The following is an 18,247-nucleotide window of genomic DNA, read 5'->3' as shown; positions in this document are numbered from 1 at the left end:
AATTTAAAAGAAGCCTAAATTTACCCAAAAACAAATAAGTAAAAACATACTTTTCTAGTAATTACAGAAAACATTAGCAACATTTTTGGAACTTCTTTTAAAAGGGTTTGCCATAACTTACAACTCAACAGGAAAAATGTAACATTAGCCTCTACAAGGAAATGGTGTTTAAAATTTTTGTGTCAGACATTCCTTACGTATTAAATAAACAATATAAGGAAGGAATATATATTTAAATCATGCTCTTAAACCCCTGATATAATTTTAAGGAGCTTTTCAGTTTATCTTTTAATTTTTAGAGAAATAAAATATCAATGGATTTTAAAATATCATTTCTGTCTGATTAATTATCATCAACTGGGGAAAATGAAGGAAGCTGATGTTATGTACTTCAAGTTGGCAAGTATAAGCCATTTAATGAACTTATTCAAATTATATAGATTTAAAGTTTTTGGTTTTTTAGACTTCAAGTTATCAAGAGTAAGGCATTTAATGAAAAAATATTAATTCAAATTATATAGATTTCAAATATCCATTTCTAATATTGTTTCTAAAGGAATCAGTCACAAATAGTCTGAATTTAAAAGTTAGTAAACAGTTTCAGGAAGCCAAAAGAAGAGATCTTCTCTCTAAAATATACAGTATATTTATGGTTAATGACTATTCAGCAAATTATCAATGTGCAAATGTCCAGGAGAGTCTACTAATCTTCTAAGAGAGTAGACATCACAGAGCAGGCATTTAGTAAGTAACAAATCTATGAATTGACTAAAACAAATGAAGGTAGATTGAAATAAAGCATTCACCAATAGATTAGCACTGTTAGGCTATAAGGAAAAATATGAGGGATAGATAATTGAAGTTTCAAGACACACTGAAATTTAATAAATACGAGGATTATAGAATCTCAGAATATTGTGAAAACATTTGATGTTAGCAGAACTTGACACTGAAGCGTTAGTGCTTTAATAAAGGTAAGTGGTTTCAGGAATGCATTACCACAAGACATGAATATATTCCTAAATGATCTGAAATGTGTGTAAGACTGTTGGCAAATTCTTATTTAAACCATGAATTTTATTATCATTGGAATGGAGCAGACACTTCCTCAACACATTCATTGTGATTTAGCCACTACAGAATTATAAAGTGCAGAAAACATTAGTTGGATTCCCAATAATTATTATGGGGCTATCAAGTTTTAAAACATAGATTTAAGAGCATGTCATTTTAAAAGTAATATTTATTGTAGAGAATTTGAAATAGAAGGAAAAAACAGACAAAAAAGATCTATAATTTCCACTGCACAGGGAAAGCTAGTGTGAAAATTTTTATGTGTTTTTGCCTGCCCTTTTCATTCATCTGTGAGTATTTATTTGGAAAACTAGAATTATTATATGCACAAAACTTTGTATTCTGTTTTTCACATAATGTTTTATTATGTCTGTTTTATCATTACTTTAAATATTCTAAATAAACATTGTTTTAAAGTATTGCACAATATACCATTGTATGGATGATTCACATTAACTTAATTATACTGACCAAATGTTTACAATTAGAATTCTTCACTATTATAAATAATGCTCTGGTGGGCATAATTATATATAAATCTCTGTGTGAGGTTCTAAATATTTCTTTCTTCTAGATTCATGATTACTGGTCACAGATCTGAACATTAGTTTCTTTCACCTATAAACAAATTATTTTCCAATAATTGCACCAGTTTATACTTTTGCCAGAAATACAGTTCAGATCAGATCAGATCAGATCAGTCGCTCAGTCGTGTCCGACTCTTTGCGACCCAATGAATCGCAGCATGCCAGGCCTCCCTGTCCATCACCAACTCCCGGAGTCCACTGAGACGCACGTCCATCGAGTCAGTGATGCCATCCAGCCATCTCATCCTCTGTTGTCCCCTTCTCCTCCTGCCCCCAATCCCTCCCAGCATCAGAGTCTCTTCCAATGAGTCAACTCTTTGCATGAGATGGCCAAAGTACTGGAGTTTCAGCTTTAGCATCATTCCTTTCAAAGAAATCCCAGGGCTGATCTCCTTTAGAATAGACTGGTTGGATCTCCTTGCAGTCCAAGGGACACTCAAGAGTCTTCTCCAACACTACAGTTCAAAAGCATCAATTCTTTAGGTTCCCATTTTACTGTACTTTAAACAACACTATATATAGTATCATTTTTAAAATATGGTTATTTTGATAGGCAAAATAAGTATCCCCTTGTAATTATTTCAGATTATGTTTTTCTGATTAGTCGAACATTTTCAGTTTGTTAAAAATTTTATTTCTTTTGATATTTTTATGTTTCTGTCTTTTATCTATTTTCTAGTGATTATTCCTATTAATTGGGCTTCCCTTGTGGCTCAACTTGTAAAGAATCTGCCTGCAGTGCAGGAGACCTGGGTTCAATCCCTGGGTTGGGAAGATCCCCTGGAGAAGGGAAAGGCTACCCACTCCAGTATTCTAGCCTGGAGAAATCCATGGACTGTAGAGTCCATGGAATCGCAAAGAGTCGGACACGTCTGAGCAACTTTCACTCACTTCACATTCCTATTGACTGATAGAAGCTCTTTATGAAATAAAACAATAGAAATGGTATCCTATTTATTGAAACAATTTCCTAGTTTGTGTCTGACATTGATGTTATTCGTGATATTTTTCACAGATAGCTATATAATTGAATTTATCAATTTCTAACCCTTAGGAATGCTTCAGTTTTTTTGATAGCATTTAAATTTCTTTACATTTTAATATGCACATGGACACAGGAGCAACTTTATACTGTATGCTTAAATGATATTTTAAATACCACAAAGACCAGGAAAATAGTTTTAAAAAACATTTTATAATAGAAAAAAATATATATAACATAAAACTTATCATTTTAACTATATTTAAGTATCTATAGTTCAGTGGCACTAAATTTATATTGTTGTGCATCTATCATCACCATCCAACTCCAGAACATTTCATCTACCCAAACTGAAACTCTGTACCCATTAAACAATAATTCCCCATAGCTTCCCTACCCAGACAACCTTTAATTCCTATAAGTAGCATCACACAATATTTGTCTGTTTGTGCCTAGCTTATTTCACTTGGTGAAATGTTATCAAATTTCATTCATGTGTTAACATGTATCAGAATTTCATTCCTTTTTAAGGCTGAATAATATTCCACTTTTTGTCTATACCACATTTTGTTATCCATTCATCCAGCAGTGGACAGTTGGGTTGTTTGCACCTGTGGCTATCCTGAATAAAATTCTATGAACATGAGAGTACAAAAATAGTCTTTCAAACAACAGTGTTAGTCTATGCAGATACAGTCACTGAAATAGTTTGAGAACACTGACAGTAACTGAAAGTGGTGTAAAAGTGTTAGTCACTCAGTCATGTCCAACTCTTTGGGACCCCATGGATTGTATGTAGCCTGCCAGGATCCTCTGTCTATGAAGTTCTCCAGACAATAATACTGGAGTAGGTAGCCATTCCCTTGTCCAGGGGATCTTCCCGACCCAAGGATGGAACCCAGGTCTTCCACATTGAGGACTGATTCTTTACCAGCTGAGCCACCAGGGAAGCCCATTTGATACCTATTGGTGACACCTAAATTACTCACCTTTACCTAAACCACACAGAGAAAACTTTTGCACTGAATCTTCCTCTCAAAACCTCAAAAGCCATCTCTGTCCATCTAACTTGACATTTTTCTTGAAAATATGCTGGGAAAATGTTAAATAACTAGCTTAAAAGGTAACAGCTCTGGGAGATTGATACTCCCCCAGATAAGCGTATGCATCCAAAAGCACATAACTTGTCAAAGTGTTGTGGAAGAAGCTCCTTGCCCTTTTGGACCTGAGAGCTCAAGAGTTGAATTGAGCATACTATAGATTACTACCTCATTTCTCCACAACTTTTTTTTTTTTTTTCCCCTCAACAGAGGAGTCAGGAATGGCTAAAGAAAATCATACCATAAAAAGTGAGTTTATCCTCACAGGATTTACAGATCACCCAGAACTGAAGACTCTTCTGTTTGTTGTGTTTCTTACCGTCTTTCTGATCACCATAGTGGGCAACCTTGGCCTGTTGATACTGATTTCAAAAGAGCATCGTCTTCACACACCGATGTATATCTTTCTGGGAAACCTTGCTCTTGTGGATTCTTGCTGTGCCTGTGCTGTGACTCCTAAGATGTTAAGGAACTTCTTTTCTAAAAACAGAATGATTTCCTTCTATGAATGCATTGCACAATTTTATTTTCTTTGCACCGTTGAGACTGCAGATTGCTTTCTCCTGGCAGCAATGGCTTATGATCGCTATGTGGCCATCTGCAAACCACTGCAGTACCACACCATGATGTCAAAGAAACTCTGCATTCAGATGACCACAGGGGCCTACATAGCTGGAAACCTGCATTCCATGATTCATGTAGGTCTTCTATTTAGGTTAAATTTCTGTGGATCAAATCACATCAACCACTTTTACTGTGATATTCTTCCTTTATACAGGCTCTCCTGTGTTGACCCTTATGTCAATGAACTGGTACTATTTATCTTTTCAGGTTCAGTTCAAGTCTTCACAATAGGTAGTGTCTTAATATCTTATATCTACATTCTGTTAAGTATTTTCAAAATGAAATCCAAAAATGGGAGGGTTAAAGCTTTTTCTACCTGTGCATCCCACTTTTTGTCAGTTTCATTATTCTATGGATCTCTTTTTTTCATGTACATTAGACCAAATTTGCTTGAAGAAGGGGATAAAGATATACCAGCTGCTATTTTGTTTACGGAAGTCGTTCCTTTACTTAATCCTTTTATTTATAGCCTAAGAAATAAGGAAGTAATAACTATCTTGAGAAAAATTCTGAAGAAAGAAAAATCTCAAAAAAGTTTAAAACAAATGATGTCTACTATACATTAATTGTTTAAATGCAGAAAAAAATTCCAAGTAAAATTTAGTTCAGTTCAGTTCAGTTGCTTGGTTGTGTCTGACTCTTTTTGACCCCATGAACCATAGCATGCCAGGCATCACCAACTCCTGGAGTTCACCCAAACTCATGTGCATTGAGTTGGTGATACCCTCCAACCATCTGTCATCCCCTTCTCCTGCTGCCCTAAATCTTTCCCAGCATCAGAGTATTTTCCAATGCGTCAGCTCTTCACATCAGGTGGAAAAAGTATTGAAGTTTAAGCTTCAACATCAGTCCTTCCAATGAACACCCAGGACTGATCTCCTTTAGGATGGACTGATTGGATCTCCTTGCAGTCCAAGGCACTCTCAAGAGTCTTCTCCAACACCACAGTTCAAAAGCATAAATTCTTCAGCGCTCAGTTTCTTTACAGTCGAACTCTCACATCCATACATGACCACTGGAAAAACCATAGCCTTGATTAGATGGAACATTGCTGACAAAGTAATGTCTCTGCTTTTGAATATGCTATCTAGGTTGGTCATAACTTTCCTTCCAAGGAGTAAGCATCTTTTAATTTCATGGCTGCAATCACCATCTGCAGTGATTTTGGAGCCCTAAAAAATAAAGTCAACCACTGTTTCCACTGTTTCCCCATCTATTTGCAGTGAAGTGATGGGACCAGATGCCATGATCTTCATTTTCTGAATGTTGAGCTTTAAGCCAACTTTTTCTCTCTCCTCTTTCACTTTCATCAAGAGGCTCTTTAGTTCTTCTTCACTTTCTGCCATAAGGGTGGTGTCATCTGCATATCTGAGGTGATTGATATTTCTCCTGGCAATCTTGATTCCAGCTTGTGCTTCCTCCAAGCCAGCGTTTCTCATGATGTACTCTGCATATAAGTTATATCAGCAGGGTGACAATACACAGCCTTGACGTACTCCTTTTCCTATTTGGAATCAGTCTGTTGTTCCATGTCCAGTTCTAACTGTTGCTTCCTGACCTGCATACAGGTTTCTCAAAAGGCAGGTCAGGGGGTCTGGTATTCCCATCTATTTAAGAATTTTCCACAGTTAATGTGATCCACACAGTCAAAGGCTTTGGCATAGTCAATAAAGCAGAAATAGATGTTTTTTTCTGGAACTCCCTTGCTTTTTCAATGATCCAGTGATGTTGGCAATTTGATCTCTGGTTCCGCTGCCTTTTCTAAAACAAGCTTCAACATCTGGAAGTTCACGGTTCATGTATTGCTGAAGCCTGGCTTGGAGAATTTTGAGCATTACTTTACTAGCATGTGAGATGAGTGCAATTGTGCGGTAGTTTGAGCATTCTTTGGCATTGCCTTTCTTCAGGATTGGAATGAAAACTGACCTTTTCCAGTCCTGTGGCCACTGCTGAGTTTTCCAAATTTGCTGGCATATTGACTGCAGCACTTTCACAGCATCATCTTTTAGGATTTGAAATAGCTCAACTGGAATTCCATCACCTCCACTAGCTTTGTTCGTAGTGATGCTTCCTAAGGCCACTTGACTTCACATTCCAGGATGTCTGGCTCTAGGTGAGTGATCACACTATCGTGATTATCTGGGTCATGAAAATCTTTTTTGTACAGTTCTTCTGTGTATTCTTGCCATTTCTTAATATCTTCTGCTTCTGTCATGTCCCTACTATTTCTGTCCTTTATTGAGCCCATCTTTGCATGAAATGTTCCCTTAGTATCTCTAATTTTCTTGAAGAGATCTCTGCTGCTGCTGCTGTTGCTGCTGCTGCTAAGTCGCTTTAGTTGTGTCCGACTCTGTGCGACCCCATAGACGGCAGCCCACCAGGCTCCTCTGTCCCTGGGATTCTCCAGGCAAGAATACTGGAGTGGGTTGCCATTTCCTTCTCCAATGCATGAAAGTGAAAAGTGAAAGTGAAGTCACTCAGTCGTGCCCGACTCTTAGTGACCCCATGGACTGCAGCCTACCAGACTCCTCTGTTCATGGGATTTGCCAGGCAAGAGTACTGGAGTGGGGTGCCATGATCTCTAGTCTTTCCCATTCTATTGTTTTCCTCTATTTCTTTGCACTGATCACCAAAGAAGGCTTTCTTATCTCTCCTTGCTATTCTTTAGAACTCTGCATTCAGATGCTTATATCTTTCCTTTTCTCTTTTGCTTTTCACTTTTCTTCTTTTCATAGCTATTTGTAAAGCCTCCTCAGACAGCCATTTTGCCTTTTTGCATTTCTTTTTCTTGGGGATGGTTTTGATCCCTGTCTCCCGTACAACGTCATGAACCTCCATCCATAGTTCATCACGTACTCTGTCAGATCTAGTCCCTTAAATCTATTTCTCAATTCCACTGTATAATTATATGGGATTTGATTTAGGTCATACCTGAATGTTCTAGTGGTTTTCCCTACTTTCTTCAATTTAAGTCTGAATTTGGCGATAAGGAGTTCATGATCTGAGCCACAGTCAGCTGCTGGTCTTGCTTTTTGCTGACTGTATAGAGCTTCTCCATCTTTGGCTGCAAAGAATATAATCAATCTAATTTCATGTTGGCCATCTGGTGATGTTCATGTGTAGTCTTCTCTTGTGTTGTTGGAAGAGGGTGTTTGCTATGACCAGTGCCTTCTCTTAGCAAATCTCTATTAGCCTTTGCCCTGCTTCATTCTATACTCCAAGGCCAAATTTGCCTGTTACTCCAGGTGTTTCTTGACTTCCTACTTTTGCATTCCAGTCCCCTATAATGAAAAGGATATCTTTTTTGGGTGTTAGTTCTAAAAGGTCTTGTAGGTCTTCATAGAACCATTCAGCCTCTTCAGTGTTACTGGTCAAGGCATAGACTTGGATTACGTTGATATTGAATGGTTTGCCTTGAAAACGAACAGAGATCATTCTGTCATTTTTGAGATTGCATCCAAGTACCACATTTTGGATTCTTTTGTTGACTATGATGGCTACTCCATTTCTTCTAAGGGATTCCTACCCACAGTAGTAGATATCTGAGTTAGTCATCTGAGTTAAATTCACCCATTCCAGTCCATCTTAGTTCGCTGATTCCTAGAATGTTGACATTCACTCTTGCCATCTCCTGTTTGACCGCTTCCAATTTGCCTTGATTCATGGACCTAACATTCCTGGTTCCTATGCAATATTGCTCTTTATAGCATTGGACTTTGCTTCTATCACCAGTCACATCCACAACTGAGTGTTGTTTTTGCTTTGGCTCCATCCCTTCATTCTTTCTGGAGTTATTTCTCCACTGATCTCCAGTAGCATGTTGGGCACCTACTGACCTGGGGAGTTCATCTTTCAGTGTCCTATCTTTTTGCCTTTTCATACTGTTCAAGTGAAATTACACAGAGAAAATGTACAAATTTCATGTAAAATATTAAAATATATCATAATACAATCAACTTACACAGAAATATGTAAGGTAGGAATGTCTTAATTCAAAATGACAAAACCCCAAAACCAAATTTTGAATTAATTCAAGAAATAACACAAGACTTCCCTGGTGGTCCAGTGGTTAGGACTTCACCTTTCAATGGAAGGTGTGTGGGTTCAATTCCTGGTTGTAGAACTAAGATTCCATATGCCTTGCAGCCAAAACAAACAAACAAACAAAACAGAAAACAGAATCAGTATTGTAACAAATTCAATAAAGACCTTAAAAAATGGCCCACATCAAAAAAATCTTAAAAAAAAAAAAATAACACATACATTTCCAAGATCATGGATTGTTTTAGCATGAGGGATTATCACCAAGCAAAAGAAAAACAGCAATTATATCACAATAAAACTGAAAAAAAAGTTCTTAAACTGTCAGACAAAAGTAAGAATAAAAACAAAATTAGCAGTTACAAATATAAAGGGTAGTTCTATTAAACCTTAATAGCAAGTGTACATTAATAATTTGGCATGTGAACACTCCAGTTAAGCTAAAAGGGTTTAAGGGCATGTGAATCTTCAACCCATGAAATCACTTACAACAATTTGTGACAAAGTTGAGGTGAGTGAATTTTGTGGAATCACTTTTAATAGCACATTGTAGTTAGAATAGAGTTAGTTAGGAAATAAAGGTGTGATATAAAAGTGAATACTAAATTTCCAAGTTGACTTTCCTATCAACTTGTGTAATGAAAGATGGAATGTCAATTTTCAAGAGTAGTTATCTTCACAGACATTTATTTACCCCCATATAAATATGCATAATAATGCTATCACATAAAGTTCCAGGCAAAACCTCATTTAGGATTTGAAGAGTGTGTTGCCAGTGAGTTAGGCTAAATTTCTCTATCCACCTTCCTGAGAGATGAGGAAGGGGTTCAACAATGAGGACACTTACTACACTATATGGAAATATGAAGAAAAGTATGCTTCTTGAACTGTGGCTAGGGCTTATCTGAAACTATTTTTTTCTTTTCCTGCTGTAAAACCTGAAGTTCTAGAAGGTAGGTAGAACTGCATGAACTTCATATGACATAATGAAAGAATTTCTTTCCAGTTATTTATTCAACATAGATCTACAGAGAAGCACTATCTATGCAGAAGCACTGCTTTAGGTGCTGGGATAACTAGCTACCAAAATACCAGGTTTTCCATTTTTTTAAATAACAGAACATTTCCGTAACTTTAATGACTAACTTCTTCCAAGAAGGACTCTTATCAAGTAAAAGAAATCCCCCCTTCCACCTTTTCTCCTGACGCTCTGAGGTCACATCTAAATTACAGGTCAGGTTGTAGCTATGGCCCAGCCTAGCTAGCCACCCAAGACTGACTTCACATGGAAAATCAACATGTTGAGTGTATTTAGAGAAAGTGGCAGGCATGCAAGTACAATATTTCTAATTCTCTAACTCATGAATACAAAACTATAACTACTTAGTTTATATTTGTAATTTCCATAAAAATCTAATTCAGCTCATCCCATGTAAGCAAAGATTTCAAGATTGAAAATGGAGACATTTCAAGATTTCCTTTGTTGTTTCAATCTTCCTACCCATTTTTAGCCCCTGCAAAATTGCTCTGAAGTTGGCATTGCTTGCTGATGCAGATCTGTTTTATCAGTGAGCCAATTCACTACCTGGTTTCAAATACTGGTTCATAACTGATGTGATGAAGCATCAGGGAGGCAGAACATATGCCTATAGTCCATTCACCTCTATAAATCATACTAAATGTTAGAACTTTACGTCTTCAGATTAATATCATAAATCTCAGGTTGTATTTTTAATCTGTTAAAACGGGACTATATTTGGACTATGTATAAGGGAGAAATAATGTGTTTTATTAGACAATTGTTCCTACTCCAGAGAAAATAAAAGACCTCATGGCAACCTTAAATGTTCCTGAGTCCTATATGTCTTTCAGAAATTTAAAATTAGTGTTGTAAATTATTTCTATTAATTTGAAGTTTTCATTAATTTTTTACTAAAATACAGTTTTAACTAAATAAAGACATGACTATCTCATTTCTTTTCCAAAGAGGGTAAACTTGTTAATGGGGTTAGGCTCATTTATTACTTAAAAAAATGTTTAGGAACTTCCCTGGTGGTCCAGTGGTTAAGACACTGCACTTCCACCACTGGATTGCAGGTTTGATCCCTGGTTGGGGAACTAGGATCCCTTCTGTGCATGGCATGATCAAAACAAAAATTTTAAGATATTTGTAGTATACACTGGGTATATAAGGTAGGAGAGGAAGTATGCTGTGATACAAAAACAACATAAATATACAATATAGCATAGCATAGTAACTTTATTCAAAAATATTTCATGTGTAAATACTTACTAGGTACAGTCTTAACTTAGTTTAATCTCCTATAGCTCACAAGTACAAAGGTTATATTTTGCTACAACATTTACATTGTACTGTTTCAGCAAAAATTCACTAATATTCTATGGATCTTGTAGTTAATAGATAAATAATTTGCAAAACTTCAGAAAATTGAATTATAAAGATAATTTTTAAATTTATGTAACATAACTATACTTAAAGGTAAAATCAAAATTTAAAGAAATTAAAGAAATTTAAAATATATGTAACAATCTTCTTTATGACTCTATAACGACCAGACAATATGTTTTAAAAGATTTCTTATAGAACTACTTAGTGGTTAACTCTTCAAATCCTTAAAAACCAAATATCTCTTGGACATTAAAAGGATAATAAAGGAATATTATGAATAATTCTATGCCCATAAATTTGATAACCTAGATGAAATGGACCAATTCCTTGAAAGATACAATCTGTCAAAACTCATACAAAAAGAAATAGACAATCTGAATGAGTTTATATCTATTACAGAAGTTGAATCAATAATTAATTAACCTTCCAAAACAAAAAGCACCAGGCCCAGAGAGGTTCAATTAATACTTTCTACAAAACATTTAAGGAAGAAATTGTACCAATTTCCTACAATTTCTTTCCAAACATTGTGGGCAGTGGGAATATTTTCTAACTCATTCTATGAAGCCAATATCACTCTAAAACCAAAACCAGACAAAGACAATACAAGAAAACTATAGATTAATATTTCTCATAAACATAGATGAAAAATTTTCAGCAAAATATTAGCAAAGTGAATTTAACAATATATTAACAGTTATACACCATGACCAAGTGGAATTTATTTCAGGTATGCAAGGCTGGTTCAATATTTTAAAAAGCAATTAATGTAGTTTATTACATCAGCTGGTTAAAGAATAAAAATTACATAATCACCTTAATAGATGCATAAAGAGTATTTGATAAAATTCAACATCCACTCATGATAGAAATTCTCAGTAAACTAAAAGTGGGGAAAGATGTCCTCAACTCAATAAATAATATCTACATAAAATTATAGTTAACATCAAACTTATGGTGAGAAACTTGAAACTTTCCCACTTAGATCAGAAGCAAAGCAAGCAAAAACACCGTAGCTTTTCAACATTGTACTGGAATGCTAGCTAATGCAATGAAACAGGAAAAGGAAATACAAAAGGATCTTGAAAATTTTAAATTACAATGGCAGAAATTTTTAAAAGCCAATTTGAGTTAAAAGATTAAGCTGACCTAATATTTTAGAAAGTAGAAAAAAAGGATTGAAGACTAAAGTAAAAAGATAAGGAGTTTATATAATAGGAATTGTCATCATCTTATCAAATAATAGGAAAAAATAAATACTACTTGGGAAATATTTACATATTAATAAATACAAGAAGAATACACAGGATGATTGTGAAGTGAAATGATGAGACAAAAGAAAACAAGGATTAAAACCAGACTAAAGTGACAGAGAGCTACAGAGAAGTGTTCAATTTAAATATTTAATGTTCCTATTGGCCATTTTGGAGAAGGCAAAGGCACCCCAGTCCAGTACTCTTGCCCGGAAAATCCCATGGACGGAGGAGCCTGGTAGGCTGCAGTCCATGGGGTCGTGAAGAGTCAGACATGCCTGAGCGACTTCACTTTCACTTTTCACTTTCATGCATTGGAGAAGGAAACGGCAACCCACTCCAGTGTTCTTGCCTGGAGAATCCCAGGGATGGGGGAGCCTGGTGGGCGCCGTCTATGGGGTCGTATAGAGTCAGACACGACTGAAGTGACTTAGCAGCAGCAGCATTGGCCATTTTGATGTCATCTTTGGAAAAAAATACCTATTTAGTTCTTCAGGGTGTTTTAAAATCAGATTGTTTTTTGTTTCATGAGTTTTTCATATATTTTAGATACTAACCCTTTACTAGATATATAGTTTGCAAAAATGTTCTCTCATTGTGTAGGTTGTCTTTTCATTTTGCTAATTGTTTCTCTTGTGTGAGGAAGCTTTTGAAAAGACACTCAACATCACTGATCATCAGGGAAATGCAAATCGAAACCATAGCGATGGTATTGCCTCACATCTGTTGGAGTCTTATCATCAAGAACACAAAAGACAACAGGCGCCGGCATGGATGGTATTGAAAAGGCAACTCTTTCACACTGGTGGTGGAAATGCAAACTGGTCCAACCACTGTGCAAAACACATGGAAGTTTCTCAAAAAACTAAAAATAGATTTACTAATCCAGCAATTCCACTTCTGCATATATATCCAAAGGGAATGAAAACAGGATTTTAATGAAATAGCTACACTACAATGTAATGTTTATTACAGCTTTATTCACAATAGCCAACAAATGGAAACAACCAGTGCTCATCAATAGATGAATGAGTAAAGAGCGATGTGTTACATACACACAATGGATTATTTGATCCTAACAAAAAAGATTGTCATTTGCAACAATATGGATTGACCTTGAACACATTGGGCTTCCTTGGTAGCTCAGATGGTAAAGCGTCTGCCTGCAATGCGGGAGACCTGGGTTCGATCCCTGGGATGGGAAGATACCCTGGAGAAGGAAATGGCAATCCACTCCAGTACTCTTACCTGGAAAATCCCATGGACAGAGGAGCCTTGTAGGCTACAGTCCATGGGGTCGCAAATAGTCGGACACGACTGAGCAACTTCACTTGAATACATTACGCTGAGGTAAGTCAGACAAAGAAAGAGAAATACTGTATGTTATCACTTATACATAGAATCCAAAAAAGGCAATCCTGTAAAAAGAGTAAAATGATGGTTACCAGGGGATTAGTATGGGGAGGGCACAGTGGTAGTGCTTAAGGCTACAAACTTGCAACAGTTAGGGATCTAATGCACATAGAGACCTATGCACGATATAATGAATATAGACAATAACATTGTACTATAATTATGGAATGTGATAAATAACAATAGCAATCACATCACAATATATAAATATTGAAGTACACACTGTTATACAAAGTTACATGTCAAATTTATTCAATAAAAATTTTTAAATAATTAAACTTCTAGAAAATAATTTTGTGTCAAAACAGTAAGAAAAAAGGCCTTATTAACTAAAGGAGAATTTTTTTTAATAAGAGAAAAGTGATATCATAATGTATTACATGGCATAGATATCAGCAACAAATACATATTCAAAATAATAAAAATAATGACTACTGATTTAACCAAAGTGGTGATTTAACTGTACTGAGAGGGTAAAGGGAATGAAAGAGTATTCTCTGAGGAGGGCTGTGGTATAGTGACAGAGCTATTATCTTCCTCTGCAGAAACATCTATAAGAAACTATAAAAAGCAGTATAAGCGTATCACATAGAAATACAAAAATGAGTCTAGAAAAAATTTAGGAGAGTTGAAACTGGTTGAGGGTTGGGGAGGGCAAAATTAGGGTTAAGGTATAGATGCTATTTTTTTTATTATAAAGGCTTTTATTATAAACCTTTATTATAAGGCTATTTTAAATTATCTGATATTTGAAATGCTGCAAATTATTTTGATAAAAATAAAAGAAGAATTTTAAAACATTGGTAACATTATTTTAAACTTGAGTCTTTTGCTCCTTTCCACGTCCAATATTTATGATAGAAAATTAAATTAGCATTTTTGAAGAAAGGTATGTTCCAAACATTTGAAATTCCAAGCTTTTTTTGGTCTCTGTGTCCCTCAGAAATTTGCAGCAACATGGATGGAACTAGAGGAAGAGAAGTAAGTCAGAGAAAGAAAGACAAATACCATGTGGTATCACTTACACATGGAATCTAAAATATGACACAAATGAACTTACTTACGAAGCAAAAGCAGATTCACAGATACAGAGCACAGTCTTGTGGTTGCCAAAGAAGGCGTGTGGGGGAGGCATGGATTGGGAGTTTGGGGTTAGGAATGTAAACTATTACATACAGAATGGATAAACAGGATCCTACTGTATAGCATAGAAATTGTATCCAATATCCTGTGATAAAGCATTATGGAAAAGAATGGATATGTATAATGGAATCATTATGCTCTACAGCAGAAATGAACACAATACTGTAAATCAGCTTTACTTCAATAAAATAAATTTTTAAAAAATTAACAGAAACTCCTTGGGAAAAGTATATTATTACAAAAAGTGGCAAGAGAATTTGCATCATAAATGCCAAGGGAGGACCTAAAGGAAAGGTACATATTAAATGCTGCATATACAGAATGAAAGAATTTTTGGCCAAAGGTAAAAAATGAGTCTTTAGGCATCCAATTAGGGTAAGACTTTGAAAACTGCTGGGGCAGGCCTAGACAAGAAGCAGAACTGGCCTGATGCAGCCACAGATTCTGAGATATTTGCAACTTTGGGGTATGCTGGGCTCCTGTGGGGATAAAACTTCTTTACCATCTAACCACGACTTACAGTCCAATTACTTATTGCTGCATGATCCCAAAACTTGATGACTTAAAACAACAACAATCACTATATTATATCTCCCATGGTTTGGGGTTGACTGTGCTCACCCAGGCAAGTTCTTATTTAGTATTTATCATGCGGTTGTAGTCAAACGGTGGCTGGGGCTACAGTCATCTCAAAAGCTTCTTCAGTTGTATGACTGGCCGTTGATGCTAGCTGTCAGATGGGATCTAAGCCAACACGTGGCCTCTCCTTGTGATCAGTGTTAAGGGTTGAATTTTTGGCAATAGGATCCTTACAGATGTAATCAAGTTAAAATGAGGTCATTAGGATGAGCCCTAAACCTATATGACTAGTGTCCTTTAGAAAAAGGGGACACAGAGACAGATATGCAGAGGGAAGACAGTGCAGAGGGACAGGAGAATGCCTTACGAAGGTGAATTGGAGTGATGTACCTAAGTCAAGGAACAACAAGGAGCGCTAACAAACCGCCAGAAGACGGGAGGAGGCAGCGAATGATTCTTTTCATAGGTTGCAGAGGGAGTGTGGCCCTGCCAACACCTTAATTTCAAACTTCTAGCCTCCAGATCTGTGTGATGACACAATTCTGCTGTTTTAAGCCACCTTTCTGTGGTACTTTGTTATGGCAGTGCTAGAAAACAATACACTTGGGTTTCCTGACAGCATGGCTACTGGGTTCCAAGAATATACCAAGAAAGCAGGGCAGGAGTGCATGACATTTTGAAGGCCCAGCTTGGGAAGTCACATAAAAGCAATCTTTGAGACAATCACTACATTTTACTCATTTAAGGAAAGGGGACAGAGTGTCAATGCCACTCTATAAGATGTTCTTGTGGAATGAGATATACTGTGTTGGCCTTCACAATTTATACAGTTTACAAGAGCTTCCCTCACAGCTCAGTTGGTAAAGAATCTGCCTGCAATGCAGGAGACCTGGGTTTGATTCCTGGGTTGGGAAGATCCCCTGGAGAAGGAAATGGCAACCCACTCCAGTATTCTTGCCTGGAGAATCCCATGGACAGAGAGCCTGGCAGGTTATAGTCCATGGGGTCGCAAAGAGTCAGACGTGACTTAGTGACTAAACCACCACCACCACCACAAGAGTTGAGGAAGAGTTGAGAAGGATATCAACGGCTAGTTTGAAGGGAAAACATTAAGGACTGCTTAGTCACTTATTCTTTGTAAAATTTGTTCTTCCCTGGATAAAGAGGACTCTTGTGAAACAAAAAACAAAGCAGGGAACACCAAAGGAATTCAGCTTTTCAGATATGGAGCTTCTCAGATGTCCTTTAACTCCCATGGTCCCAATAAGTCAAAATACTACAAGAGAGGTACAGTTATCATCACTCGTGACAAGAAAATGAAGCCCAGTATGGCTGAGTCACTTGCTCAGGGTCCCATAGTAGAATTTGTGTTCTGAATCCCAGGCTAACTGCAAAACCTGCATCTCACCTATCATGTAAGAAGTCACATGAAAGATCTGATGAAGATGTCTGATGAAAGATCATCCTGAGGGCTGCACTGAATAGTTCAACCCATGCAGTGCCGAACAGCATGGTACTTTTCATTTACTCTCCAAGATTTAAAAATCAGGAGAATATTTATGAAAGCAAAATGTAACTTTGAAAAACTGGGAGATCTGGCAATAATTATTTCTTTTTATGCCACCTGCCTTGTCTCTTTGAACATCTGAACACGTAACTTACATTACAAAATACTGCTTTTCATCATACTTCATTATTTCAATTTTGCAGTGAAAACATTCACCAACTTGCTACTATAAACTATAAAATATATTGATTTGAACAATTTCTCACTGTCTTAGTTCACCTTTTATAGTGAAAATGTTAAAAGGAAAAAAATGAGCAAAAATGCCCAGAAGGGGTAATTTATTAGCTAATATATAGTTATATATAGTGGGTTTTTTTAAAGCAAAATAACCAACAATAAACAAGTTAAATATATTAATTCCATTTTTAAAAAGAAAATCTTACACAGTAGATGACTGCTAAGCTGTAAGTCCTTTTTTAAAAAAAGAGTTTTATTGGGCAGGATTTTAGGTATGAACTTGATAGAAATATGATGGGACAATAGTCAACATAATTCATTTTAAGCAAGTGTATGTTATCCTTTTATTAAATATGAACATACTGTTTCACTTAAATTATTTTCATGCTTTTTAAATAATTTTACGTGTTGTTTTTGCTGGTGAATCTGTATCAATCCCAAGGAACTAAAGAAACAAAACTAGTTAATCCTGTTTAATGTGTTAACAAGAAAGTAAATTCTATTTTACAAAAGAAAGAAAGCCAAATGTTTATGTGGGGAAGAGTGTATTATCAAATTAGTATGCTAATTTTGGAGATATGAGTCACTGCATGCTAATATGACTTACAGATATAGTTTGAAAGATTTTCTTTAGAAGATAAAGATAGAAGAATATGTATGTCATATAGAAAATTTGAAATAAAAATCCAAACCTTTTTATTAAGAGAAAAAATTACTGGGAGTTTTTTAAACTATGATTTCATGGAGAGATATGCATCTGTGTGAAACTAGTTCTTCACAAAACCAGAGATGGAAAATGAAAGGTAACACACCCTGAGACACTGATGGGCATCTGAGGGCATCTAAGCACGGGTACTTATGTCATCTACAAAGGTGGAAGTGAAGTGAAGTCGCTCAGTCGTGTCTGACTCTTCGGGACCCCATGGACTGTAGCCTACCAGGCTCCTCCGTCCATGGGATTTTCCATGCAAGAACACTGGAGTGGGTTGTCATTTCCTTCTCCAGGGGAACTTCTCGACCCAGGGATTAAACCTGGGTCTCCTGCATTGCTGGCAGATGCTTTACCCTCTAAGCCACCAGGGAAGCCCCAACAAAGGGGGAAGCTGGAGCTATATTTGGCATGTTTGCAATAAATCTGGAGATGATTATAATAAATCTTTAATAAATTAATACAATAAATTATTATAATAAATCCATAACAAGTAGACTAAAAGAGTTGCTTGACGTTATCACAGTTAGGGACGACAGGACAAATTGGTTTATCCATCTCTGGATAAAGATTAGCTGAATAGAGATT

At 36.1% G+C, this 18,247-nt stretch overlaps 1 protein-coding gene across 1 annotated transcript; it reads left to right on the top strand.

The window, feature by feature from the left end:
• Positions 1-3,933: 3,933 nt before the first annotated feature.
• LOC147380115 (olfactory receptor 5K1) lies at positions 3,934-5,137 on the top strand. The gene has a single exon (XM_086414337.1). The coding sequence runs from the start codon at positions 3,965-3,967 to the stop codon at positions 4,931-4,933; it is 969 nt and encodes a 322-aa protein (XP_086270463.1). The 5' UTR covers positions 3,934-3,964; the 3' UTR covers positions 4,934-5,137.
• The last annotated feature ends 13,110 nt before the right edge of the window (positions 5,138-18,247 follow it).

This window comes from Bos grunniens, chromosome 1, assembly GCF_055505025.1.
Source record: "Bos grunniens cultivar Pamir isolate PY7600 chromosome 1, Bosgru_T2T1.0, whole genome shotgun sequence".
Lineage (NCBI taxonomy): Eukaryota > Metazoa > Chordata > Mammalia > Artiodactyla > Bovidae > Bos > Bos grunniens.
Note: the sequence above shows the minus strand (reverse complement) of the source record. Positions and strands in the feature narration are given on the sequence as shown.

Excerpts from the sequence above, each read along its gene's own strand:
- LOC147380115 (XM_086414337.1), top strand. The coding sequence starts at position 3,965 with ATGGCTAAAGAAAATCATACCATAAAAAGTGAGTTTATCCTCACAGGA.